At 40.0% G+C, this 26,295-nt stretch overlaps 1 protein-coding gene across 2 annotated transcripts in view; it reads right to left on the reverse strand.

Annotated features, from left to right (window-relative positions):
- Positions 1–841: 841 nt before the first annotated feature.
- The window catches only part of LOC117541804 (probable G-protein coupled receptor 153), a 35,333-nt gene continuing 9,879 nt past the window's right edge, over positions 842–26,295 (reverse strand). The window contains exons 2-7 of one of the 2 annotated variants that reach the window (XM_034209004.1): positions 22,262–22,900; positions 17,138–17,567; positions 10,442–10,631; positions 8,485–8,514; positions 6,259–6,278; positions 842–3,828 (exon numbers count right to left, since the gene is read on the reverse strand). In XM_034209004.1, the coding sequence (XP_034064895.1) occupies positions 2,980–3,828; positions 6,259–6,278; positions 8,485–8,514; positions 10,442–10,631; positions 17,138–17,567; positions 22,262–22,635 (1,893 nt within the window). In that variant the 5' untranslated portion in view covers positions 22,636–22,900 and the 3' untranslated portion in view covers positions 842–2,979. Of the gene's footprint in view, positions 3,829–6,258; positions 6,279–7,758; positions 7,944–8,484; positions 8,515–10,441; positions 10,632–17,137; positions 17,568–22,261; positions 22,901–26,295 lie in introns of both variants that reach the window. The other variant, XM_034209003.1, reaches the window with a different exon arrangement.

Below are 26,295 nucleotides of genomic sequence, written 5' to 3' on the forward strand. Positions count from 1 at the left end.
AACTTTGCAAAATGGGTTAAAATGTTGCTTGTTGGAAGTATATTGCCGCGATAATTGGAGACTGATCGAGGGAACATTACGTAATGCATGGACTTTGCTGCGCTGCCAGTAGGTGGGGCTATAACTTTGATTTAAAAATGGGCCTCCCGCCTTTGAGCATAAAGAAAGACCATAAACTATAAGACTGGGACCCTTATATAACGTTTACATTTTAAACTGATGTGATCAACAATGTATTACAATTGATATACAACCGTTTCTTTGTTCAAGACATAGACTTGTTGTACGTCTCCAAGTGTTAGTCTACATAATCTACCAAATGCCATACCTAGATTAACCATTTCCCTGCATCCTTTATAAAGAAATATATAAAAGACTTTAAATAAACGAAATGACCTCGCTTGAAGTTGATAAACCCAGTAACTTTAAAGATATAGCATACATAACAATGAGGCAGGCTACAAAGCTTTCTATACTTCAAGGAATGTTTCCAAATGAAACCGGTGTTTGTCACTATGGCAACTATATTAATACCATCTGAAACTCTTAATGTTAAGTTATGATTATTAATCATTTCATTATCATAGGATTGAAGGACAAAACACTACACTAGTTTTTTCAAAAGTCATCCGGGCTAAATTTGTGTTTATGTTTGAGTTTGAATTAAAGCTTGTTCATTTATTCATCTTTTTTCTTGTGGTGCCATGCAAATTGTAGAGATACTAAGTTTTGAGAGCATGCGATTTCCTTTTTGTATTCTTTCAAAAATATCAAAAATATATCAAATGGAAACATACATAAATAATATGCAATTCAGCGAATGTCTTAAAACACACTGGTGTATCATCTTGTGAATTTATTCAGCCATATCTTTTTAACAAAGTCATCATCTGAACAAGAAAATCATGACATTTACATCATTCATTTTTGAGTCATAAATCTTTTGATATGTTACAAAATGATATTTCAATATTGTAAACACAACAGAATGCAAAAATCTATGACATAGTAAAGCTTAACAGAGAAATGCAATGTTTTGCTTCCAAAGAAAGCACAAAACAATAATTCCTTCCACTTGAAAAGGCTGAGGTGCACTAATACACAAGGATCAAAACCAAACATTTAAAAGATTGCAGAAGGGTGAAAATGAATATGCCAAACGCGTGCCAATGTATAACTTGGATGGCAACGGCAAAATCATTGTAAAACCAAAGGGGTCATTTCAGTTTAATGTTGTCCTTATACTAATAATGTATTCGAAAACTTAAACCAAATACATTCTTGTTAGCAGTTACCATCCATTAGATGTCAAAGCTACAAGTTGGTTTCTGCTATCATTTGTAAGTAGTAAAGTTCTCACTTCCTTTAGTCAACAAATTGTCATTTTGTGTTAACATGAGAAGTTTTCATCTAATTTAAAGTTCACTGCAGTGTCCTTTTTAAGTAAGAATTTGGGGACATTAGAGGGAGTTTAACGTGTCTTTTTGAATACTACTTTTGTCCTTGTCTTTTGATATGTTGCTATGATTTGAACACATCTAAACATACCTTTTCCTACAGCATCCCTTGCTTGAGGTTTGCAGATGCCATTTGATGTATTGTTATTAGGCATATTTCATGGGGCTTAGATAAATCAGGTTTTTAAAATAAGTAACCTTACTGAAAGAAAACTCCCAGAATAGAACCATTCTTAATAAGATACTATATTAAATGTTATTTCTGGCCTTTTTCGAAACTTTAAAATTGCGTTCTATTTCCGAATCTATGTTCCTAATATTTGTCAACATTCATGTTGGATAGGTACGACAACAGCATTTAAGTCATGCTACATATAAGCTTGAAGGCTGCAATTAATCACATTTTTAACCATTCACATCTGTAGAGGTTCCCTCTTGGAGAGCTACTTTTAAAAATGAAATGAGTTTGGTGATCTCTAACAACTTATACTGAAAACAAATAAGAGGTGAGGTCAGGCTGACAGTTAATCGTAACAAAGCACCCGCTTTATTGGTCTGATGTTTCATGTAAATATGCAAGACGTGAGAACCTGTTTTGATCTCCAGAGTTAACACAAACATCGGAATAATAAGAATTGGGAGAAAATGCTCTAAGCAAAGGTTTCATTGAATAAAACGAGAAAACACCAAAACCATAAATCCAACATCCTTCATATATACACATGACATGTCAATCTTCTTTCAAATCTGACTTCACCTTTTTATGAAAAATCAGGGGTCTTCACTTTATATCTCAATACCACACAGTTACTGTAAAACTATCAGGCATTACAGAGTTTGAGATTACCACTCAATTTACTTCAACAAAGGGGGCTCGAAAAAAGCTTTCATGTTTTGTGATAACAATGGTAATAGAACGGTACATCATGATTCAAATAAAATAAACATGTATAATGTCCTGAAATTAATCTCAAGGTACATTGGCAATATTCCGGAAAGTTTGGTTTGAAAGGCAAATATGTCCATACAACAAAAAACACAGCCATTACAGGCAAAGTTAAATACAGTTTGAGTTCTGAAGTGCAAAAAAAGCAGGGAAAAACTGCACTTAAAAACGACCTCTAAATCATTGAGCAGTTCATAAGAAACATCGAACAGCAAAAACAAGGTTTGGCAATGTTAACGCTACTAAAAGTTTATTTGTGACAGTGCTTGAAAAAAAAATTGTCCTCCGTGGATATTTTGGGATGTGAAAGCTAAAGAACAGGAAACCCAATCTTTAACCCGATTAGCATTACCCATGAAGTTGTAATGTCCAAATCCCCTAAGGCCATTTAGAATAATAGATATTGATTCGGGGTATATATATATATATATATATATATATATTAAATCAGAATATTAGCACAAGTAGGCTACAAATTAAAAAAATCAATATGCCATTATCCCATAACCACCAAGATGTCAGTGGTTTTCATTGAGGAAACCATTTCGGTAATGATGTTGATATTAACAACTTTGCTCAGTTGGCTGAACCGACAGAATCAGAGCGAAAGGTGATGTATCCCGAGGACGATGCTGAAGGTGTGCTTACAAAACTGTTTGTGCTTCCTTTACTCTCGCCCTTGCTTAGGTGCTTTTGATGCCCCCAGTCAGCTCCAGCAGCCGCCCTGGCTCCCCCGCCTGTCCTGGGCCTACTGGACGACCCTGCAGTCTGTTGGATGCGCCCAGGTGAGCCCACCTCACAATGCGGATTCCCGTCACGCGTGCGTTCCCTGTAGCCTTTTCCAGAGCCACACGCCCCGGGGCTCTTCTTCCCAGCAGGCCTGTCTGCTCTGGGGGAAACCTGGGATACGTTCTCCCGACTACTGCTCCTTTTGTGTTCTGAGAGCCTTCTGAGAGCTTGAGGCTCACACTCAAAGTCTGTGAGTAGGAACCGAGGGAGGATGACTGTGTGCTGGTCATACACATTGGGTATAAGTGAAATGCTGGACGCGCGCCGCGGGCTCTTTCTGGGGCTCGGCAGCGGAGTCTCATCTATAAAGTTGATCACCTCATCGCGGCTAAAACACCGCAGTTCGTCCTCATAGTGCTGCTCCCCGCCTGCACAGACCACGCGGGGCAGGTGTTTGAGGGAGTGCATGCTGTCCTCAGAGCGTCGCCGCTTTCGATGAGGGTGATGGTGATGGTGGCTCTCCTCGTGGTAGGAGACCAGGCTGCTCCTGCGCATCTCGCGGCGCGGTAAGGTGGAGCTGTAGTGGGCAGTCACTATCATGTCCTCGGTGGAGCCCCATCGATGAAGGTATGAGGGGATCCGGTCGCTGGTCCACATGTCGGTTTCGTCGTGGGAGTATCTTCTTGTAGGGGGCACCTGGACGCAACACACAAACAAAAGCCTTCAGTGTAAAAACATTACTTTGTCATTATTTCACCAAGAGCACAGATAGTAAGCATTGTGGCACTGCTCAATAGATAAGTAGCATGTTATATAACGTCAAAGGTATTATCCATACACCTAAATAATACATTAAAAATGATATAACATGTAGGATTTTTCAAGGTTATGTGGCCTTAAATGCCACTGGTATAAAGTAATAACACTAACTTGCAGTATTTTCTATGTAAATGTTTAGCTTGACGACATTGAACACAAATGCAACACTTTTGTTTTTGCTCCCAATTTTCATGAGATGAACTCAAAGATCTAAAACATTTTCTATATACACAAAATAACCATTTCTCTCAAATATTGTTCACAAATCTGAAAAAATCTGTGATAGTGAGCACTTCTCCTTTGCCGAGATAATCCATCCCACCTCACAGGTATGGCATATCAAGATGCTGATTAGACAGCATGATTATTGCACAGGTGTGCCTTACGGCCCCTACACACGGCGGCGTGCGTTATCGCTTGCCGGCGGGTCTGAAACTCGACCAACAACCAATCACATGAATCTCCCGCCCCAGACACCCAAGCACGCGGTTTGATTGGCTAGAGCTTGTACTGGCATATGATTCGATTGGCTGACGCCTCCGTCGAAGCGTCAAAAGTAGAACATTGCTCTACTTTTGCAGGGAGCACCGCGAGAGAAGCTACGCTTTGCTCCCACAATGCAGTTCGGCGAATCGTGACGTCACCCCATTCAAAGTGAATGGGCAGAAGCGTTGAAGCGGCAACGCACGCCGCCGTGTGTAGGGGCCGTTAGGCTGGCCACAATAAAAGGCCACTCTGAAACGTGCAGTTTTGCTTTATTGGGGGGTCTGGGGGGGTCCGAAAACCAGTCAGTATCTGGTGTGACCACCATTTGCCTCACGCAGTGCAACACATCTCCTTCGCATAGAGTTGATCAGGTTGTTGATTGTGGCCTGTGGAATGTTGGTCCACTCCTCTTCAATGGCTGTGCGAAGTTGCTGGATATTGGCAGGAACTGGAACACGCTGTCGTATACGCCGATCCAGAGCATCCCAAACATGCTCAATGGGTGACATGTCCGGTGAGTATGCTGGCCATGCAAGAACTGGGATGTTTTCAGCCTCCAGGAATTGTGTACAGATCCTTGCAACATGGGGCCGTGCATTATCATGCTGCAACATGAGGTGATGGTCGTGGATGAATGGCACAACAATGGGCGTCAGGATCTCGTCACGGTATCTCTGTGCATTCACAATGCCATCAATAAAATGCACATGTGTTCGTCGTCTATAACATACGCCTGTCCATACCATTACCCCACCACCACCATGGGCCACTCGATTCACAACATTGACATCAGAAAACTGCTCACCCACACGACGCCACACACGCTGTCTGCCATCTGCCCTGAACAGTGAAAACCGGGATTCATCCGTGAAGAGAACACCTCTCCAACGTGCCAGACGCCATCGAATGTGAGCATTTGCCCACTCAAGTCGGTTACGACGACAAACCGGAGTCAGGTCGAGACCCCGATGAGGACGACGAGCATGCAGATGAGCTTCCCTGAGACGGTTTCTGACAGTTTGTGCAGAAATTCTTTGGTTATGCAAACCGATTGTTGCAGCAGCTGTCCGAGTGGCTGGTCTCAGACGATCTTGGAGGTGAACATGCTGGATGTGGAGGTCCTGGGCTGGTGTGGTTACACGTGGTCTGCGGTTGTGAGGCCGGTTGGATGTACTGCCAAATTCTCTGAAACGCCTTTGGAGACGGCTTATGGTAGAGAAATGAACATTCAATTCACGGGCAACAGCTCTGGTGGACATTCCTGCTGTCAGCATGCCAATTGCACGCTCCCTCAAAACTTGCGACATCTGTGGCATTGTGCTGTGTGATAAAAACTGAACGTTTCAGAGTGGCCTTTTATTGTGGCACACCTGTGCAATAATCATGCTGTCTAATCAGCATCTTGATATGCCACACCTGTGAGGTGAGATGGATTATCTCGGCAAAGGAGAAGTGCTCACTATCACAGATTTTTTCAGATTTGTGAACAATATTTGAGAAATGGTTATTTTGTGTATATAGAAAATGTTTTAGATCTTTGAGTTCATCTAATGAAAAATGGGAGCAAAAACAAAAGTGTTGCATTTATATTTTTGTTCAGTGTATATCAGTTATATTACAAGTTAGTTTCAGAAATACTTATTCATTTGGCACCCTGATTCAGCTGTGGTGTTTGTTTAAAATCCTACATGCAGCACATATAAGATATTAAGTGCAATATTTACTTCTTTTTTTGTGTCAACAGCCTTATAACTGAACTAGTATTCACCTCCATTTCATGGAGATGCAACGGGGTGGTGTTTCTCTACACGTCATACTCACATTCCATTCTGTTCTGACAACTATGCAAGAGAGAGAGGGTTTGTCAAGGTGACGTCAAGAGCCACAAGATTGATATCAGCCTGCCCCCCTGTGGTGGGTTTTAGTAAATACAGAGAAGTGAGACAGCAGACGATACAGTAGCATTACGTGTGTTATGAGGGAGGGCCGAACAGCAGAGGGCAGCACAAGCATCAGAATGGATCAAGATGCAGGATGAGGAGGGACAGAGACTCACAATACACGTAAACCAAGCCAAAAGGTCTTTATTCTGCAATCAAATCACTTGAGAAGTGCCATAACAATTCTCAAATGGAAGTGTTACTTGTTAAGGATTTAAAGGGTTTGGTTGATTTATAGTCTAATTGGGCTATATAATCTACCTAGTAGCAAGACAAAAATGTCGTTCTGTAACTGAAATAGAAAAATGCACATTTCTTTCACCATCACACACACGTACAGTAAGGAAAAACACATCTACTGTATATATCACTACAATCAAATGAATCTACTGTCATATGATGATAGGACACAACACAATGGATGGAGTAATGATGTGGTCTGATGAAATGATAGCTACTGTATACATCTCTGTTTCAAGGCTTTGTAAAAAGTCAAATTGAATAAAGATCCATTCTGTAGAATCCATGGTTTTTGAAAAGTCCATTATAATGTTGGACATTTGGGATATAACAAATTACATGTTTATTTTTAAGAAGTAAATTATTCACGTATTTGAACTGAAAAACTTTTGTTAAGTCGTTTCTGACAAAGATGACACAGTGTTAAGATGCTTGGTAAAAGAAAATATTGTGTGGGTTGCATCAGTTTATTTGTAAAGTTACATATCATCATCACAGCCTTCCAGGTCAATTTGAGCAAGATTTATCATCATTGTCACGGCATTAAATCAATCATTTGTATCCACTATCAGATATTGGGCCAGAATTTGGAGTTTAAAGGTGAGTCCGTTTTGATGAAATGTCCTAGAAGGCTGCATGTTAGAACAAACGCTTATTTGTTAAATGCAGACTGAAAAGTAGTATTTCACAGCTCTGCATCTGACTGGGATGGAGGCTGGATCCAATGGACACAATGCTTTTGGGTAAAACATGAGTAAATATTTATAGTTCTTTCATGAAACCTTTAGGGATTCCTGGAATGTAGAAGGTAAGTCAGTTATTAAACTCTTACCCTCTCACAAAATAAAACTGTTGTAAAAAAGGGGGCCATGGCTAGGGCACACAAGTCAATAAATGAAGCACACCCATCATGTTGATGGGACTACTGATGGTCGTATTTACCAAACATAAGTCAGCCAGGGTGTATTTTAGAATCACGAAAAAAGACAAAAAAATATCTGTAACAAATGTCTGATGATTCCAGAAAATTCAAGCAAGTTACTGTTAAGGCAAACAAGGCCATTTCACCATGCACAGTGTTATTTAATAATAGTTCAATTGATCAAGTAAAATAAATGAAGAAAATTAATAAAAAATATACCTGCAAATACTGCATTTTATCTTCCTGTTGTTCCCTCAATGGATACCCATGCGGAACCCCCCTTTCTAAGGTTGAGAACTCAAACATGGCATTACGGTCTACCGTCACGATTTCAGGCGGCGAGCTATAGTCATATGGTCTGTCATATATTAAGTCGGCATGAATTCCTCCATCTTGGCTGTTTTCTGCAAAGTGCAGAAAAGCACGAGCGTCAGGATTAGAGAGCAACGAACTCAATACACAAGACAGACAGACACACAGACAGACGAATAGATAAGAGAGACAAGGTCAATTGTTCTCCGATTTGTTGGGTTAGCCTACGGATCTGCTTTGGAATAGGAGGAAAATATATTTTCTTTAAAACATTTTAAAAAAAGGACCAATTTCTGTAGTAAGGGAATTAAAAAATATCCAGATTGGTTCTGAATTAAAAAACCATGGCACATAGTTGAATAAATCTTCTTTAAGGGTACAGGGCTTATTCCGAACAACATAATCAAACAAACAATTTACAATGTTCTTGGTGTAAAGATACCCACATACCAAGTTTATTTTCCCAATTACTGCATTTATGTTCATTAAAGATCAATTGGAGATGGGTGCAAAATGCTGATTTTGAGGGAAATGTTGGCCAAAAAGATGAAAGATGAAAGTAGCTATTTGCACAGGCAGCTGGCATGCAAGTCAGTAGCTTTGGGAAAAACAGGAAACAATCCTTATACATACAACTGGGATGAGTTATACATGGCAAGCCCTCTGGGAGAAAACAAGCAGAGAACTGGCAGTGTTAATTATCCAACAGAATATGGCCTGCACTGTGTTGCGTTATGACTCCTGCTGGGAAATGAGCAGTTTTGAGGGAGGACTTCGAAAGGACAGGATCAAAAGGTTTGGAGGGTTAGAAACAGGAGAGAAGGGGTTCAGATCGGGTTGAGATTAAACAGTGCCAATAGAAGAAAAAGACAGAGGAATCATACTGTCATTAATGTGAATTAATTGTGGAGATCTGTTCATGGTCAAAGTCCACAAGTCTTTTTCATGATTATCATGTGAGCTCATTTTGGGACCAGATGTTGCTGAAGCGTCTGTTATTCCTTGGGGAAATGTTACATTTTAAGCCCCCTTGGAATTCATCTATATTTCTGTGATGACAGACGTGTTGGAATACTCTCTTTCTGCTTTTATTTACAATCTGATACTGACATTTACTTAGTGCAGTTTAATTCAGACTTCTACCTTAAATACATAAAAAAAGAATACCATTTTGCTCTTTAAGTTCCTATAATTAGACCAGCAGGTGGGAGTCCACATCAGACAAAGAGAAAGGAATGGAAAAAACAAACCTATTTAAGTTGCGTTCACGTAAAATCCCTTTGTGACTTAAGGGAAATATGACCATCAAAGTGACATGAAAGTGCTTTCAGGTTTACTACAATTATTCCAGTCTTGCTCTGGATCCTAACAAATGAATGAATAACAATTCATTTTATAATCCTCTCCTGCCAGGGCATTTTTAGAGGAAGATTGCCTAGTTCAAACACATAACATGCTGCGAGGTACATTTCCTTTGACCAGCATTTTTTGTTTTGGTAATGTACACAACACATACAAAACCACAAATAAATATATTTTAGTACACGTCACATAATAGATCACATGATAACATTTGACCGTTGATTTCAGACCTCTAACTTACACAATATAAAGTAAGTAATAATGATAATATTTTTCAAAATGCTTTATTTATAACTATTTATTTAAGAAACATGAAATGAAATCTATGGAATGCTGAAGGTGCTAGTAAAGTTTAAATATTGTCAATACATGCAATAAATGAATAGTAACCACAATTCTGCTGTCTAAAGACCTACTGTAAATGTACTAACTACTACAGTTATATGTGTGTATAATGCTGTGTTGTGATTGGCTACAGATATGCAACCATGCCATTTCCCACTGATATAAAAAAAGTCACATCTTGGGATTTGATGGCGTCAGTTACCTTCACACACTGAGAAAAAACCACCACAGAAGTGTCTTTTTCTTGTCACAAGTATTTGATGTTTAATGGCTTAGATTAATTAAATGATGTAATTGTTGACCACTCTAATCTAATCTAAGTGTCTAATGCATGATATGTTATAATTCCTTAGAACTGTGAATCTGAAAAGTGACACCATACTGTACCTCAAAGATAGCAGGGGGATATCTGTTTTAAACTATAAATGTCTTAGCTTGTAGCCAACCATTTTTACCATCCTGCTATATTTCTGCCCTCAATTTCCACGCACAACTACTCCTGAGGCTAAGAGACAAAACTATTTAGGTTGATAAATCACATTGGTCACTGTATTTCCTAAGGCCAAAGACAGTCCTAAACACTTCAACACAAACCTTCTGTGTCCAAACCCTGAATTCAGAGAGACGTTTTTTACAGTCACTCTGATTCTGTAAACTCAAGAAAATTATCTGCAATTTCAACTTAAAAGGTCTATGAATTTTAAACACTGCAAGCATACCCAATTATCTTTAGAGCCACCTTGGACTTTGTGCACAAACTATTCTTTAACCAGCTTTTACTAGTTCACACTGGGCTGTCTTAGTACATAGGAACCATCATCCATATTCAAGCGGGAAGGAAAAAGGAGGCGGGACAGGAGGGGCGCGTCTGACGGTGTCTTACCCTCATCCACGTCGTCGTTTGACATGATGGCGACACACTTCTCCCACACCATGCGAATGTCGGCACGATAGCGGTCACATGCCCAGATGAACATGGGCAGCAGGATGGATTGGGCGATGGAGCACCACAGCACACACAACACCATCCAGTTGTAGGAGCGGTCAAACTTCAGACTGGCAAAGCTCACCACCTGGGAAGGGTAAGGAACAGGTTAATAAAACATTATCAGCAAGTATAGCTAGTACAGCTATTTTTTATTAAATGTGGGACACAGTTCGTGTATTGACTTCTACTCACATGTACCAATTTATACTATTCGGACCTGATATAACCTTACACGTTGTTTAGTGAAAGGTCTGCTTTGTCTCCATTAAAACATTAATATCAAGCTACTGTATATGGCATTTGGCACAATGTTGCAGAGTGTCTATTGAGAGTAGGCCTTAAAAAGGTATTTAAGGAAACTGATATTGCCATTCTTATGTTGATCGCAACATATATTGCAATGTGAAAAAACCCAAGTTAAGGAATTTAAAGCAGAAAACACATACTGTAGAGGACAAGCATTTAGCAAAAATGTTACCAGGAAACCAACATTTGAAACACATGTTTTTTTAATTGTTCCAACCAGAAAATAGATGTGGTAACCTTTTTTCAGCATGACCTGAAGGATGAGCCTATTCCGATCATGACCCATATCACGTCCTCTGAGAGGTGGCTCTTGCATGTTCTGACATTGTGATGGCAATGATGTTCATGCCTAATTGAGAGAGCATAATAATCAGCATGATCCCTCTGATCCAGTATCTTTTGAGGACAGTACATGTGACAGGCCAGAGCTTTGGTTTTAACCAATCTTACAGGTATAGCCTCGATGTAGGGGAGACCAGGGACAGTTGAAACACTTTTTGGGCTTTTCCCCAATAAGTTAAAAAACATTTACAATAGGATAGCCATTTTGCTATATTATACATTATCAATATGTCAGCTACTGAAACAATGTATTTAAGATGTTTTTATGAAATAAGTACAGGTTGGAAAATGTATTTTTTTTTAAAACTCAACTGTTACAACTGTCCATGTGTACAGGGACAGTTGTAGCACATGCCAGGCACGGTTGTAACATGTTAATAACGGTTACCTTTTTTCACACTGCATGACAACAAATAGGGAAAGCTGTCAAATTCTAAGGCAACAAGATTTGAATGGGGTTTCACACATCCTCCAACAAACAATGAGCAATGAACAGGATAACAGATAACACACACACAGCATCATCCTCTGTGAAGGATTAAACTGTTCTCTGAGAGGTGCTTCTACCTTAATTATGTGGACCTACCTCCTTTGAGCTGAGACCATAATATAAATCAGCTGCCTCCATCAGGTAGTCTCTCAAAAGCATCTCCTGCTCTGTTGAGAACACCTTCTTTGGTGTCTAGTAGCCTACTCTTGGGGGTGTTTGTGATCCCTGACTCTCCAACCTCAGCCTCTTTGTATGGAACCGGTACAGGGTGACATGGCATATATCCAGGGACTTTGCCACTTCCCTGAATGATTTGTCCTTCTCAACTTCATTTGAGGCCCTCTGCAGCAGAGCAAGTGGCACTCCCCTGTCTGTCTTCCTCTTTCTGACATTTGGCATACTGTAAACACACATACACACACTTTAGGCCTAATGTACAGTATTATATTCTGTTTATTTTTACAGGGACAATGCACACCAATCAACAATACAACTGTATGCTTGAATGAACAATTGATCATTCAAGCAAATGAGCCATCATTGTAAATGTGCCATGTTACAACCGTCCCAGGACCACCAGTCTTGCTTCCACCCCCTGTGAACCTGCCTGGTTGCTAGCTTGACCCATATTTAGCTAGTTATATTTGTAGCTTACAAAACAGTGATTCTAATAATACTAGTTTGGATTCCTAGACATTTGAACTCAAGACAGTATCCAAAAGATACATCATATCATTTTAGTTAATATTTTACCTCAGAAACACACTTTTGCTGATATCTTACGCGAGAAATTCAAACGTGGCTCCTTTTTTTCTCAGCGATCTTACCATCTAACGCGCATGTGCAGAGTGAGTTTCATCACTCTAGCTTGTTTGTGATTGGAGATATTGAAGGTGTTACAACCGACCCGTGTTACAACTGTCCCTGGTCTACCGACTGATCGTCACTTAAAAAGTCACCTGTTTGTGTGATCAAGTCGTTTGATTTCGAATGAAAATTGTGATATTAATTTATTTCATCTCTGCACTCAGCTACTGAACTGCTCCGTGCAAAACCAACCTCGCTAACATTTTAAGATCTCCGACCTGAGACTGAGGCCGTTTCTCAATCTCGAGGATACTGGCTTCCAAGCCAATATTTCAAGGATGCTACGTCATCGAGTGCCGCCGAAGTACTGTTCCAATCTCCAGCATACTTGGAATTCCACCGAGGCCGCGTCCTTGGTTTGTGGGGAATTTCGAGGCTGCACATGGGTAGACTTCGCGTCCTTAAAATCCCCACAATGCTTTGCGCACGGACCAATTTCAAAAACCTTTGCAGAGAATGGCTGAACCGACGCAGCACACATTTAAATGTAAGTATGTAGTGGCGTAGAACATGTGTTGGTAAAATATGTTACTTTGTTACATTTGTTTGTTATCACCAAAAATGTGTTCCGTGAAAGTAAAGCAAGTTCATGATTAGATGGACATCGTGAGGTATTTATTTTCGGTACAGTTTATGTTGAAACCGTTAGAGAGAGTGGCACACTTGTTAGCCTGTTCCATTCTTCTTCGTTTTCCGAAGCCGTACGTGGCTTGGAAGCATACTTGCTTCGTTTCTGAAGGAAGTGACTTGGAAGTACGCGACTACCAAGCCAGCATCCTCGTGATTGAGAAACGGCCCGTGTTGCACCAGGACGCTCCAATCCACACTAATTAAGACAGTCGGGGGAACCTGATCTCAGTCAGGGCACAACCCTTTTTAAAAACAAGCATTAGAGCTAGGATCTCCCCGAGTGAAGCAACAGAGTGTAACCCTCATCGCTAACGCACTGGGCCAAGACACTGATCAGATTGATTAACTCAAACTCATTATCTGGGATGTCACCTCCTCACACTGAACAGCAGCAGCTCCACTAGATCACTTGATGAAGTTGTGAAGTCTCAACCTGATATTGATTGTGTTTGCCTACTGAGCTGACCCAATGTAAAACTGCAAGGTAAACTTAAGACATGAAGAGAAGAAAGACACTAAAGGAAAACACAGTTCTCTTCCCCATCACATTCTGATTTTTAACACACTTTCAGACAGAGAGCATCGTAACAAAACCCTAATTCTGGAAGCACAAAAATGGGATGGTTTCATTGCATTATGAGGAAAATGTAGGTTTATTACCCTAGATTATAAAAGGACCTTTCATAAAAACAACTAATTATTCTCAAAAAGAGAAAAGATAGATTTAGCTGCGGTCTCTGGACAGGCACACCTGGAATCAACAGATGCTAAAACATGAATGTACCCGTTGAGTGATGCTGAATGTATTCTTCCACTAATATGTGCTTATTGTCCTTCACAAAAGTAATACGTTTTTATAATTAGTTTTGTGAGTTTGAACCTTTCAGTAAAAACTCTTAAAGCCCATTCATTGATTACAGGATATTTAACAGAGTGACAACCAATGACTTGTATGATCTTTGCTAATGTGAATACTCCTGCTCCTGTAGAAGTTATATTCTGAGTGTTGCATAAGTAGAATCTCTTAGATTAATCTATGATAGCTTTTCTTTCTAAAATAAAAAAACAAGCCATCACTATTATTTATTAAATGCTGTGGTTTGAGGCAACGCTCTTGAGTATAGTCCAGTAGTTTATATTGTTAGCACCTATAATGTGGTGATTCTGTTCTGTTCATATATCTTTGTGTCAGTGATGCTCTTGTTTTCCATGCATTTAAATAGCTCATTACATCGGGTCACAAAAACAGCTGGCAGAACTGTAGTTGTTTCTGTCACTGCACTGGAACGAGTCAGCACTACACTCCCCTCTCTGTTATGCACACATAACCATAACCATGATAGGGATGTTTATGCTAAAATGATACAGCACTGTCTTCTCAAATCATCTTCCAGCTTGTGAAGCCACAAGAATACGGGTTCCCCTCTGATCCTAAACATCTCAGTATAGAGTTGTGATGTTGTTTAACCTTACGAGTAGGGCTGCACGATATTGGAAAAAATTGACATTGCGATATATTTGTTTTCCCCTGCGATATGAAAAAAATACAGGAATTGAAGAAAAGACAGTTTTTTTGGTCCGCAAACCGTCCTTTCTTGAACTTTAATGCTACTGTATACAATTGGTATTTTTTTAACTATATTTAACCGGATGAAGGATTTTAGTCACCGACGTCTGGATCTTAAGTTATCAGAGCAACAAGCTGAGCTAGCTCGGTTAGCAGCACCGAACTGCCCTGGAGAAACACATGAAACTACTTTATTCAGTGTTTTTACCTTTAAATCACCGGGTCCGTTTGCTTTGGAGATTTGATTGTGATCGGTGGTTTGCTGTGCATGCAGAGCCTGCAAGTCACTCACTCAAGTACCCCTGACATGAGAGCCGCTCAAGTTTTCCTTTTGTAGCAAGCAGCAAAATAATTGTAACATGACGTGTTTGAGTTAATTTGACTACTTAATATCGTCGTTTTAAATCGCACGTCCTGCGATGTGAATGCGCATATCACGATTATCGTCACATCGCCATATCGTGAAGCCCTACAAGTACAAATATTGAAACACATAGCAATAAAGCAGCACACAACCATAACAAGAATGATATTTCCGAAATTTCTAGTACTTCTGTTTTGTCGTACACTGAAAAAAATACCAGTTATTTTGTTTTTAAACATCGGCAGCTGTGGTGCCTAAGACCTTTGAGCTCTCAGTGCTGAGTAATTGCTCCTACCAGCAAGGATTTCATAATTAAGAGATCATTCAGGCTACACCTTTATTCAAATATCTCTTTGTTGCCAACTCTGACATGATACCATAAGCAAAATATTATTTCAGAATTTTCTTTTGTGTTTTAATGTTGAGGAGTAGCAAAAGGTAATGCAGCAGTAAGATGCTCTGATGTAAGTTGTAGACACACTGAGCACAACATAGCATTGTAAAGTGTATTCCAAGTAATAATGCATGTTTTCTGTGTATCTTTAAAGCAGTGTTATGTTGTGGTGCAATGTAATTACCACTCTAATAGCCGATTTCCTTTGAGGTTTGGGATTGGATCCAAGAACATCAGGGATGTAAAGTGTTTCTGCTAAATTGATGCTGGAATTGATGCATCATTTACGACCGTGGCAATTAAGAACACCAACATATTTCTCTGTGATTATGCGGTTCTAGTGATCTTGCTGTGTGCTTCAGATTTGAGCATTAAAGGCAGATAGTGATGCTTTGTGCAAAGCTTCTTCAGAGGCTCTGTATATATATGCACTTTGAATTGCCTTGTGTTGAAAAGTGTTATATAAATAAACTTGCCTTGCCTTGCTCTTCTCTGGTGTACAACATATCATTAAAAAAGTTTGTCAAAGTGACTAACAGATGGCTTTTACAAATGAGAAGAGAAGTAAGGTTTATATACGCATTATAGATAAATGGATGCTTTGATGCCCATGATGGTCTCCCACTTTTAAGTAGGGTGAATAAAAACTGTATACAAGGTAAATCTCACAAAAACAGTATTACCATTCAAACAGACACATGCATGTTGATATTAGGATTTTATATCAATATTTAGCGAACCCCCACTTGCTGTTCAAGAATGCCGACTTTAGACTGTGATAAAAAGTTACATTCCCTAATGCAAACACATGGCTCAACCCTGTTGCCTTGCTTTTAAGAGGACAGGATGGCTGGTTTAGCTGCATCACAAGTAACACGCCTTCCACAGGCTCTCAGGTCTGCATAGACGACCACATGCTTTATTTGTTTAAAAAGATGGTGCCGCATTGCAACAGACCTCACTTCGTCAACCACTGAAAATGTACTTGAGGGATACGTTTCTCTCAACAAAAGAAAGCAGAGGTGTGTGACACTGTTTTAAAGTTCCCTGAAACCAAACAGAGGGAAGGTGATTCGATTGATTAACTGTAACCTGTAGCTGGCTCTTCTTCACACAATACGTGACCGGCAAGATAAATTACACGGTCGGATTTTTCTTATTGTGTTGGTTGATCATTTATTTTAATTTTTATATTGATTATTTTTATATTGATTATTAAGTTTGTTAATTTTCCCATTATATTTGCATTCAATTTAGTATTTTCTTGCGTCAAATGAAACCAGAAAGGTTTCTTTCTTGAATATGCTGCAACTTAGGAATCAAGAGAATTTTATTTTGAAATGTGCTTTTTGATATTAATGTGCAGAATAGTGATTGAAAGTTATGGAAAGACCTCCAAACAGGGAGGTAGTGTTGTTTAACAATTTTTCTGTGCTTTATATTTTAAAGATCAGTAGGGACTAGTTTTTCAGAAAAACTGCCTATTTCTGCGAGTGACATGAGAGGTGCAATCCGGGGCTCTGTGAACTCTAGACATTTTACAAAACACTGATGAGTGCCAAACCTTATAAAAGTTTTTCTTTTAGACCAGCTCCATTATTAAATGCAATATGTGTAGCTAGTTAACTTACCAGTATAGGGAAGCCAGTCAGGAAGTCGTAGATAAAGACGATTCCACTGATCAGGTAGGTGATCTGCAGGGACGTCTTGAGAGGCTCCGATCCATCGATGGACGACCTGCGCTTCCCCTGGGCGTCCTCCACTACTATGGTGGGGACGTTGAACTTGTTCTTGTCAGCCTTGTGGCCCGCCTGAATTGAAAAGGTCTGAAAGAGAGCGATGCCGATGCAGATCACACCCATGGTCACGCTGCCTCCGATCAGCAGCAGAAAGCACACGCCGAAGCCCAGACCGATCTCCGTCACAATGAATCTGCAGTCGGAGGTGTAGAAGCGGTCGATGGTGTCGTGCCAGCCCACAGCTGGAAGCGTGGACAGGATGAAGGAGACCATCCAGATGCCCATCACCGTGTGCACCGCCTGCTTCTTGGTGTTACTCAACCTGGAAGCAGAACCAAGGTTTTAACCTGTAAAGCCTCAGATTGAATGAGTAAAAAAAAAGTATTGTGTCCGTCCAAAAGAAAAACATTACTTATACTGAAAACCACCCTTGGATGATGGGATGGTAGACTACAAGCTTTAGGAATCCAAACTATAACATATAATAAGTACCCTGTATCAAGATTGATGCAAAACAAGTGAAATTTGACCTTTTTAGAGACAAACACTTCTGGGGTCATTTGAGTGGAATTGCCATATCTCTGGCCCCCCTAGGTCCTAAATCCATCTAAACATTTCCATTGAGGAGTGAGAGTGATGTGCACGCAGTTTGCCCAAAACCGGAAGCTAGGTTGTAGCTCTAATAGCAGCCAATATTAAGTCTCCGTTTCTGAGGGATTTGACAAAAATGGAATGACGGATTATCAGTAATCATTTCAAAGTGACACAGACACATTAACCTTCAGCAGCGTTTTTCTCGTTTTAATGCCATGGAACATAACTTTTGATCAGAAAAACAGCAAAGGTAAGACATTTGCCGTTTTGGCTCATTAAAGCTACGCTGTGTGTGGAATCTCAGCTTTAATCTGATATCTTGTTTGTGCAGATCCAATAAGTAATAAAGTATTTCTACCGTGAGTTCTGTGCTAAGTGCGTTAGCATTTTTTCGCTCAGGGCTAATTCAGAGGCTCTGCGTTAGACTGTTTGGGTAAAAATGGTTCATATCGTCAGGTAGCCGAGTTTCTTCCCGTTAAGTGGGTATGACACATTCATAGTTTGTTAAATGTTAAGAAGCCCTCAGACGGTGTTTCTTGCAAGATGTTGCAGGAGCCCCCGCCCCCGGGGTTAACAGGTTAAAGGTCACCTATTATGCCAAATCCACTTTTGCATGTATTTTATACATAAACATGTGTCCCCTCTGTGTAAAGAGATTCTGAACGTTTCAGGAAAAAAAGATTCATTCTCTTTTTGTCCTGATCCATTATATATATATATATATATATATATATATATATATATATATATAAAAAGCTGTCTGAAAATGAGCTGATCTGATTTTGGCCACTTTATGATCATCATAATGTTTTTTTGGCTTGTATAACCATTAGCCAATAACCAACCAAGGTAACCCCCCCCCCCCCCACACACACACACCTTATCACCTGAATCTCCTCCTAGAGCACCATTGTGTTCTTTTTAACCACATATCTCGCAGAGGGGCGTGGCTCCTTATTTTCTTCTAAAGTAAAAGACCCAGAATCAGCACTTTTGAAAAAGGCCTGAAACAGAGGGGTTTATGGGATGCTACAATGGGTGATAAGTTTGGAGTCTGGACATGTTTTGTATATATATCTGAGACCTATAATATATTGATAAAATACAGTATAATAGGGGACCTTTAACATAAAGTAAGTTGAACTGTTTTATGGCCTTCAAGTGAAATGGGCTTTAGCTTTGGAGTGTTAAAACTGGTGGACCTTGACTGGCATGCAGGTGGATCTGAGCAGCCATGCTACTACTTCTGTTAGGAACTTTAACACAATTATCCAAGTGCTTTGACAACTTCAGTAATCCTAAAAGTACTAAAATGTTTCAAAACTCTCAGTATTGTTGCATATAACAAATCCAAGAGGCACTAATGAGAGGTCTGACAGTACAGTTCTATTTTATATGGAGGAGGCTGATAGCGATAAACTATGTCTGGAAAATTACGTGGAAAGAACCTTTAGAAAATACAGCGTCAATGTAGCAGATCTGCACCTGGGACATATGAGCTGAAAAAGCACTACCCCACACAGTCATCACTTAGATGAAATGCAGTTGAATGAAGGAAATGTATGCTTTGCTGATGGCAAAAGATTGCTTTCCACACCCGTTGGTCTATTTGTCATCTAGGTCTATTTCAGAGCGAGGGGATTTCTATTTCCTCTCACCTCTAAGCAATTCTCTGAATGTGTTTGCACTTTTCAAGGTAGGTTTGCAACAGCATATGTACATCTCAAAATATGGAAGGCAGTTACTGGTGTTTCTCATTTCCCAAACTTTATGATGCACTGTGCTATCCTACTGAAACATTTGCCCCTAAAGCAATGCTGAGCTGTTCAAGGCTTCAGCTACAAATCACACATAGAGGCCAATCATTTTCTTGGCTTACACAATGCATAGAGACAGTCTTCAGTTACTTGGCATGTGTAACTTTTTTATTTTATCATCACTTCAGTCCAGTATCTATATATTGCCTTCAAGATTGGATATATTAGAAGGTAGATGTATATACATGTACCTCTCCTGCTTTACTTATGTTGGGAAGGAATACGGTAAATTGTCTGTTAAGTGTCAAGGAGCAGTTTTGTCAGGAAACCCGATCTGTCTCCCTCTTAAGAAAGCCAAAGCTCATGGCGCCTATCCTCTTGTTCCTCTCAATAAAGTCCTTTGGAGGATTAGCCTACTGGCTGGTTATAGAGTGTACCTCCTCACAAACAAAATGACACAAAAATATATTTAAAATCTTCAATATCTTTGATCAAATAATACAATGTTGTATTGTTTAGCATTGGTTCTTTCCCAGAATACTACAAGGAGATTTCTTAAGTGGGTAAAGGCAAATAATAGAACATTCTGGTAAGTTGATAATAGAGCACTTTACTGTAATGCACCCTATGAAACTAGGGAAAGACAGCTCTGCCATATTACATTATTAAATATCTAAGACAATATACAGTATAATCTCATATCATAATACCAATATAATAAATATATACTGCCCAGCATCAGCCTTAATAATAATGCATAAGCTCACGTTGACTGACACAGAATGAGTGGCACAGAGGGGGCAGCAGTAGCCTCTATCTTTACACTATGGCTCTGGCAGAGATGACTATGTCTTGCTGTCACTGTGAGTAATTATCCTAGCCTTTCCTGAATGTGCCTTGGGTACATTCAGCATTCAAGTTATGTCACCAAGCTTGAATCTATTACCAGAGAGAGAGAGAGAGAGAGAGAGAGAGAGCTTTGCAAAGGAAAAAGCTCCTAAGAGATAGTGAGTGCAGGATGATTAGAGCAGCTGCGAACGTACAAGGTTGGAATTCATAATGCAGGCCTCTGGTGCGTGTTAATGTTTGAGGCGAGGCAGCCATGCTACCTCAGCAGGGCAAACATTGAGCAATTTAAATGAAAGATGAACAGCAATTACGCGGCGCATCGCCCGAGCTATCACTCCACCGGAGCATTGTCAAAAGTGACTTAGAAACAGGGAGAGGAGCTGCTGAGAGGAAAGTCAATGCTTCCAGATAGGAGATGAGAGAGAATATCGTCGAGAGCACTGATCGGGGAGATAAAAGCATTTGAGTATAGCCGGGTATCTCTGTGTGGGCATCAGCCAATAATGACAGCTGCTCAAGCAACACAGATAGCAAGACTGAGCATAGATTTAAAGGAAGTTTGCATTTCTTACTTGAGTGTGTGCTTATCTGCAAATGTGGCCATGCTTAATGTAGGTCGAGCATCTGCAAGCCTGGTGCCACAGGAAGTCAAATCAATGTTTGTTCTTTAGAAGAGGAGGAAGAGTGAGGAAACCAAATTCTGATCTTTACCACACATACCACAGAATGTGTTTATGCACCATTCCAATAACCCAATTTGGTAACTGATTTGATGTATTTTCCACCTGCGAGTGTTTTAGCTATAAATGCCCTTAGGCTGCAAATTATAAATTGCCGTATTGATTATTGAATGTGATTGTGGATCCTATGAGACGAAGATAATTGCTGCTTCTTAATAATCCTCAGAGCAGGTTATGCTAAAGCAGCTCTTGTGCATCCCTTGGTACAGACAGAAATAGCATCAAAACCTTTTTTCAAAGGTGGCAGCGGTGTTGCTCAGAACATCTGATTTTGTGTGAACAGCAGATGTCTTGGGAGTCTTACAAAACAAAGATGGTGTTACTGCAGCAGTGTGCAGACTGTGAGGTGAACCTTATTTTTATTATTCAGTGTTGCTTAATAATATTACTTGTTGTGAGGAGCCTAAAGAAGCTACATCTAGAGCTGGCAGATGCTCAGTCTGGAGGGTTTTACACAGTGTTACCCTAAATAACTGCAACCAGCAGATGTGTTTCACCTGATGCTGAGCATAACTCTCAAAAACTGAGGGTGACACTAATCTGAACTGCGTCCCTATCCCATCTGGGGGATCTGCTCAGAAATGCAGCTTAAAATGTCCGAATGTTGTCTTGCGACGGCAACTGCGGCTTTGGCAGATGTGTTTTTGGAAAGGCTTGCAAAAGGTTACAGTTACTAATGTCTTATTCATTTATTTTACAGAAAAAGTCAAAATAGCATAGCCTTAGCGAAATCTATAAAAATGTATCTACAGTATTTAGGTTAGAAAAACATAGATTGATGTTATTTTGCTTGTACTAACAGAGTAGAGGGTGCTCTCCTTTAATTGCAACTGAAGCGAATTTTCTCAAATCTGGTCATAAAGAGAATCCACAGATCACAGTTTTCATGGCAACTATTTCTCAGCAGGAATGTAATCCAATAAGATTGTAAGACATTGTGTTGGGAACGAAATGTCACTGGAATGTATAATAAAACGTATAATGCAAGAGCTCCACAAACCATCTCCAAGAGGGACACCTCAACCTCTGAATATAGACAAAGTACATTTGTTGAACAACAGACTTGAGCGTCTCACCTGTAGTTTACAGGCCAGCGTACCATCCACATGCGGTGATAAGAGAGCGAGGTGACGGAGAAGCAGGTGACCAATGTGAGGGTGTAGAAGGTGGAGACAAACACCTTGCACAGACCCTCGTTCCACTCGTAGTTTGAGTGCTGGCGTCGCAGCGTGATGACACAGTACATGGTGATGGGGATGGCCATGTTGAGGATGTGCGTCCCGGCCAGCGTGCAGATGAGGAACTCCAGCGGCTTCCACTTTTTCTGCTTGGCACTGACGCTAAGGATGCTCCATGTGTTGGCCAAGATGGACAATCCCGAGCATACCAGCCATGCCAGCGTGTTGGCGTTAATGACATCATCCTTCATGGTGGTGACCTCATCCACCATGTTGGAGCAGGGCAGGGCGGAGCCTGGGGGCCCTCAAGGAACTGTTGGCAAGAGCAGGTAGACGCAAGGAGAAGGAGGAGGTGATGATGGGCAGGAGGGGGTGCAGGCCGTCGGGCAGGGGAGGCATCCTATCTGGGTGGGCGTGCACTCTCCATGGGATGACCACAGCAGGGAGAGGGCGAAGTAGTGGTGTGACGCAGAGGGATGTAAGAGGGGGGGGGGGGGGGGATCAAACAGCCGGGCCAGTTCCCTTACACGCCTGAGGCTGCAGAGGAAAAGAGAGATCACACATCGATAAGAGACAGAACATAAAAGGAAAATATGGTCAGTCCATTTCAAAATGATCCATTACCCCAGTAAACTAATAGGGTTATATTAATCATAGTTTAAATATCACTGCTAGTACTATTGCTGTTTATAGTGAGTGCATGTTGTTTATTTCATTTGATTCAGACAGAACAGTAATCTTTTGCTGAATGGGCATGTTCGAAACCAATGCATGTGATGCCACTAAATTATGAGTAATTCTACGGCAAAGTGCTACAAAAAACCCAGAAACAATACAATGCAATCCTGTAGGATTGTCCTGCAAAAAAGAGTTACAAATTAATGAATCCAGTTGTCAATAAAAAAGTGAGTAAGTGACATCAGTTTAATAATAAATGAATTGTTGTTTGTCACTATATCGTTAGGTCCTACTGTCAACTTGTCACACCCCTATACGGAAATGACATAAAATAACTGAATCTTGTGCAATCATAGTCATCAGAAGAACACACACAAAATAGCTTTTTTTAAGGCTGCTTTTCTATCATAAGGCGGCTTCAGCCAGCTATGTTCAGAAGAGGATGACTTTGGTTCCCCCATTGTGGTGTGAAAAGTGCTTGGCACAGCTGGAGTGTGTTGTCACATCTATTTCCTGTCTGTTGACTTGTCCAAACACTGATGTGCTGCTGGCAAGACCCCTGAGAGGGGACACTGGAAAGGAAAAAAACACATCATCACCCTGCTCCCAATTAAACTGATCTCACCCCTCCTCTCTCACTCCTGCCCACAATGGCAATTCAAACATCAGCTGGATGTTATGAAGCAGCATCGTTACTCTTTATACTGTGCTATGTGTTACCATAAGAATCAGGAGGATACTCAATCACATCACGACATAATCTGTTGGGTCAAGATAAAAGCTGCACATTGATTCCAAATAAATCATTTTACTACATCATACATCCGACAGATAGCAGTGTCTCATTCTAAGAAAGCAGAGAATAACTTGATGAATTGAGAACAAGAAACAGTATATTTTTACTTCCAATAACAACTCACTTAGCTTAGGTTAAAGGTGTTTCTGTTGGGGTGTTTCTACTGCCAAAACAGATTACAATCTAACCAACTAAATCTCTATAAATTCTCTAAAGGTGATCGTGCCATGCATCAAACCAAACAACAAACGCAAAAATAGATGCTTGTATACCTCCGCCCACCAATCAAGTTGCATTTGACATCTTTATCTGTCCAACATGTCATCACGTCATTTTATCCTTTTACAATTTCGTGGGAAATTGTCAAGATAAATGTATGAATTCTTGCGAAATATGTGTTTTGTTAAATCACAATGACCTTGACCTTTGAGCAACAACATATTTGAGTCTAAGTGGAAGTTTGTGCCAAATGATAAGAACTTCCCTCAAAGCTCTCCTGAGATATCCGAGAATAGTACATACAGACGATTTAACAGTCAGAAAACCCTGAAAATACATTAGCTCAGGCCTCTGCGTTCGCGGCACAGCGGCTATAATAAGATGATAACAGCCACATTTCACTATGGAGGAAATCAAAGAAAACACACACGTTAAAAAGCGTTATCACACCCTCACAAACCATTAAAAAAAAAAATCTCAAACCAGGTTGGGATATAAAAAGAATGATTCAGCTTTGATCGAGGAATCCCCGGGTTGTTGGGATGGACCGGGCTGCAGTCTGTGTGTTCACTGTGTACGGATCTGCTTTGTTCTTAGAAGCAACACAGATAGATACAGGTATGCTAGCCCAGTCAAAGAAGAACTATAGAATACAGTGAAGGATCAGTATTGTTAATTTATGAGAAATTAAGTTTATTCACAGTGAGAATTACCGTACAACAGAAAATGTATATGCAGTAAAAAATATATGCGACTGTCAGGAAGTCAGAGTTTCATTTCAACGCCTTTCTCTAGCGGTCTACAGCCTTTGTTGTTATTTCAAAAAAACACAATTTCCAGTTCTCACATCTCTCTCAACCTCTGAATCACAGACAGCTGCTGCTAGTGTTACATCACCTGAGTTTTCTCTGTCGATTACCCCAACCCTCTTCCCCACAGAGGTGATGTGCATTACTGTGACACCCTGACCATGTTCTGTTATTGCATGTTCTGTATATGTTCTGTTCTGGTGAAATAACAATTCCCCTTTCCATCTATCCAGCTGTGCTTGTAATTAATAAAAAAGAAAAATATATACAGTGGGGCAAAAAAGTATTTAGTCAGCCACCAATTGTTTTTGACCAAATACTTATTTTCCACCATAATTTGCAAATACATTCTTTAAAAATCAGACAATGTGATTTTCTGGATTTTTTTTTTCTCATTCTGTCTCTCATAGTTGAGGTATACCTAGGATGAAAATTGCAGGCCTCTCATCTTTTTAAGTGGGAGAACTTGCACAATTGGTGGCTGACTAAATACTTTTTTGCCCCACTGTATATTACAAACAGGATTGGTGACAAAGCGCAGCCCTGGAGGAGGCCAACCCTCACCAGAAATGGGTCCGACTTACTGCCGAGGACCCGGACACAGCTATTGCTTTGGGAGTACAGAGATTGGATGGCCCTGAGTAGAGAACCCCTCACCCCATTCTCCCGATCTACTTCAGATTATGTAATTATTCATTGTTTTCATATTCAGACATACAATTACGTGCTTTATGTGTCACTGTATGATGACAGACTCCCCTGAGAATTCACAGATGACTTCCTGATGTCTGTGAGCATATTAATGCCAATGTTGATGCAGAGCATGAGCACAATGCTATAGCATCTTAAAAGTTATGTTTACGCACGTCTATGCTTGGTGAAATTGTTCATCATTCCGACTGAAAATCTATTAAGCCAGCCAGTGTCCTCAAGCAGCATCGAACCAGCCCAAACCTTGCAAGAAAAATTGAGTCAAAAGGTAGCTCATCACTGAGACAACAACACCGTTTATCATGCCTACAATGTGGGTTAACTCTGCAACCCAAAGTGCAACACTAGCTTACATTTCAAATTAGATGTAGAAAATGTTATTTTTGGCTTTACTATTTAATTTTGCATGTCAAAGAAATGTTTATATTTCACCTGTAGGCCTACGTTAGATGGAAAAAGCAATAAAGCTGGAACCTGAAACAAAAACCTTCCGAGATATACTAATCAACTAATAAACTGATAACACATTAACTCGCCATATCACGAGATAACAATGTACAATATTCTGCAAAACCCTGGATAAGATCATTGAAGTGTTTTTTCTTCTAATGCTAACATTTTCAATAGGATATTTCTGGTTGAAATCAGGTTGAAAAAAAATCTACTCTGTTATTCAATCCAACTGGAACCAAAACAACAGAAACAACACAAATCCTAAC

The sequence above is a fragment of the Gymnodraco acuticeps genome, unplaced genomic scaffold (assembly GCF_902827175.1).
Source record: "Gymnodraco acuticeps unplaced genomic scaffold, fGymAcu1.1, whole genome shotgun sequence".
Lineage (NCBI taxonomy): Eukaryota > Metazoa > Chordata > Actinopteri > Perciformes > Bathydraconidae > Gymnodraco > Gymnodraco acuticeps.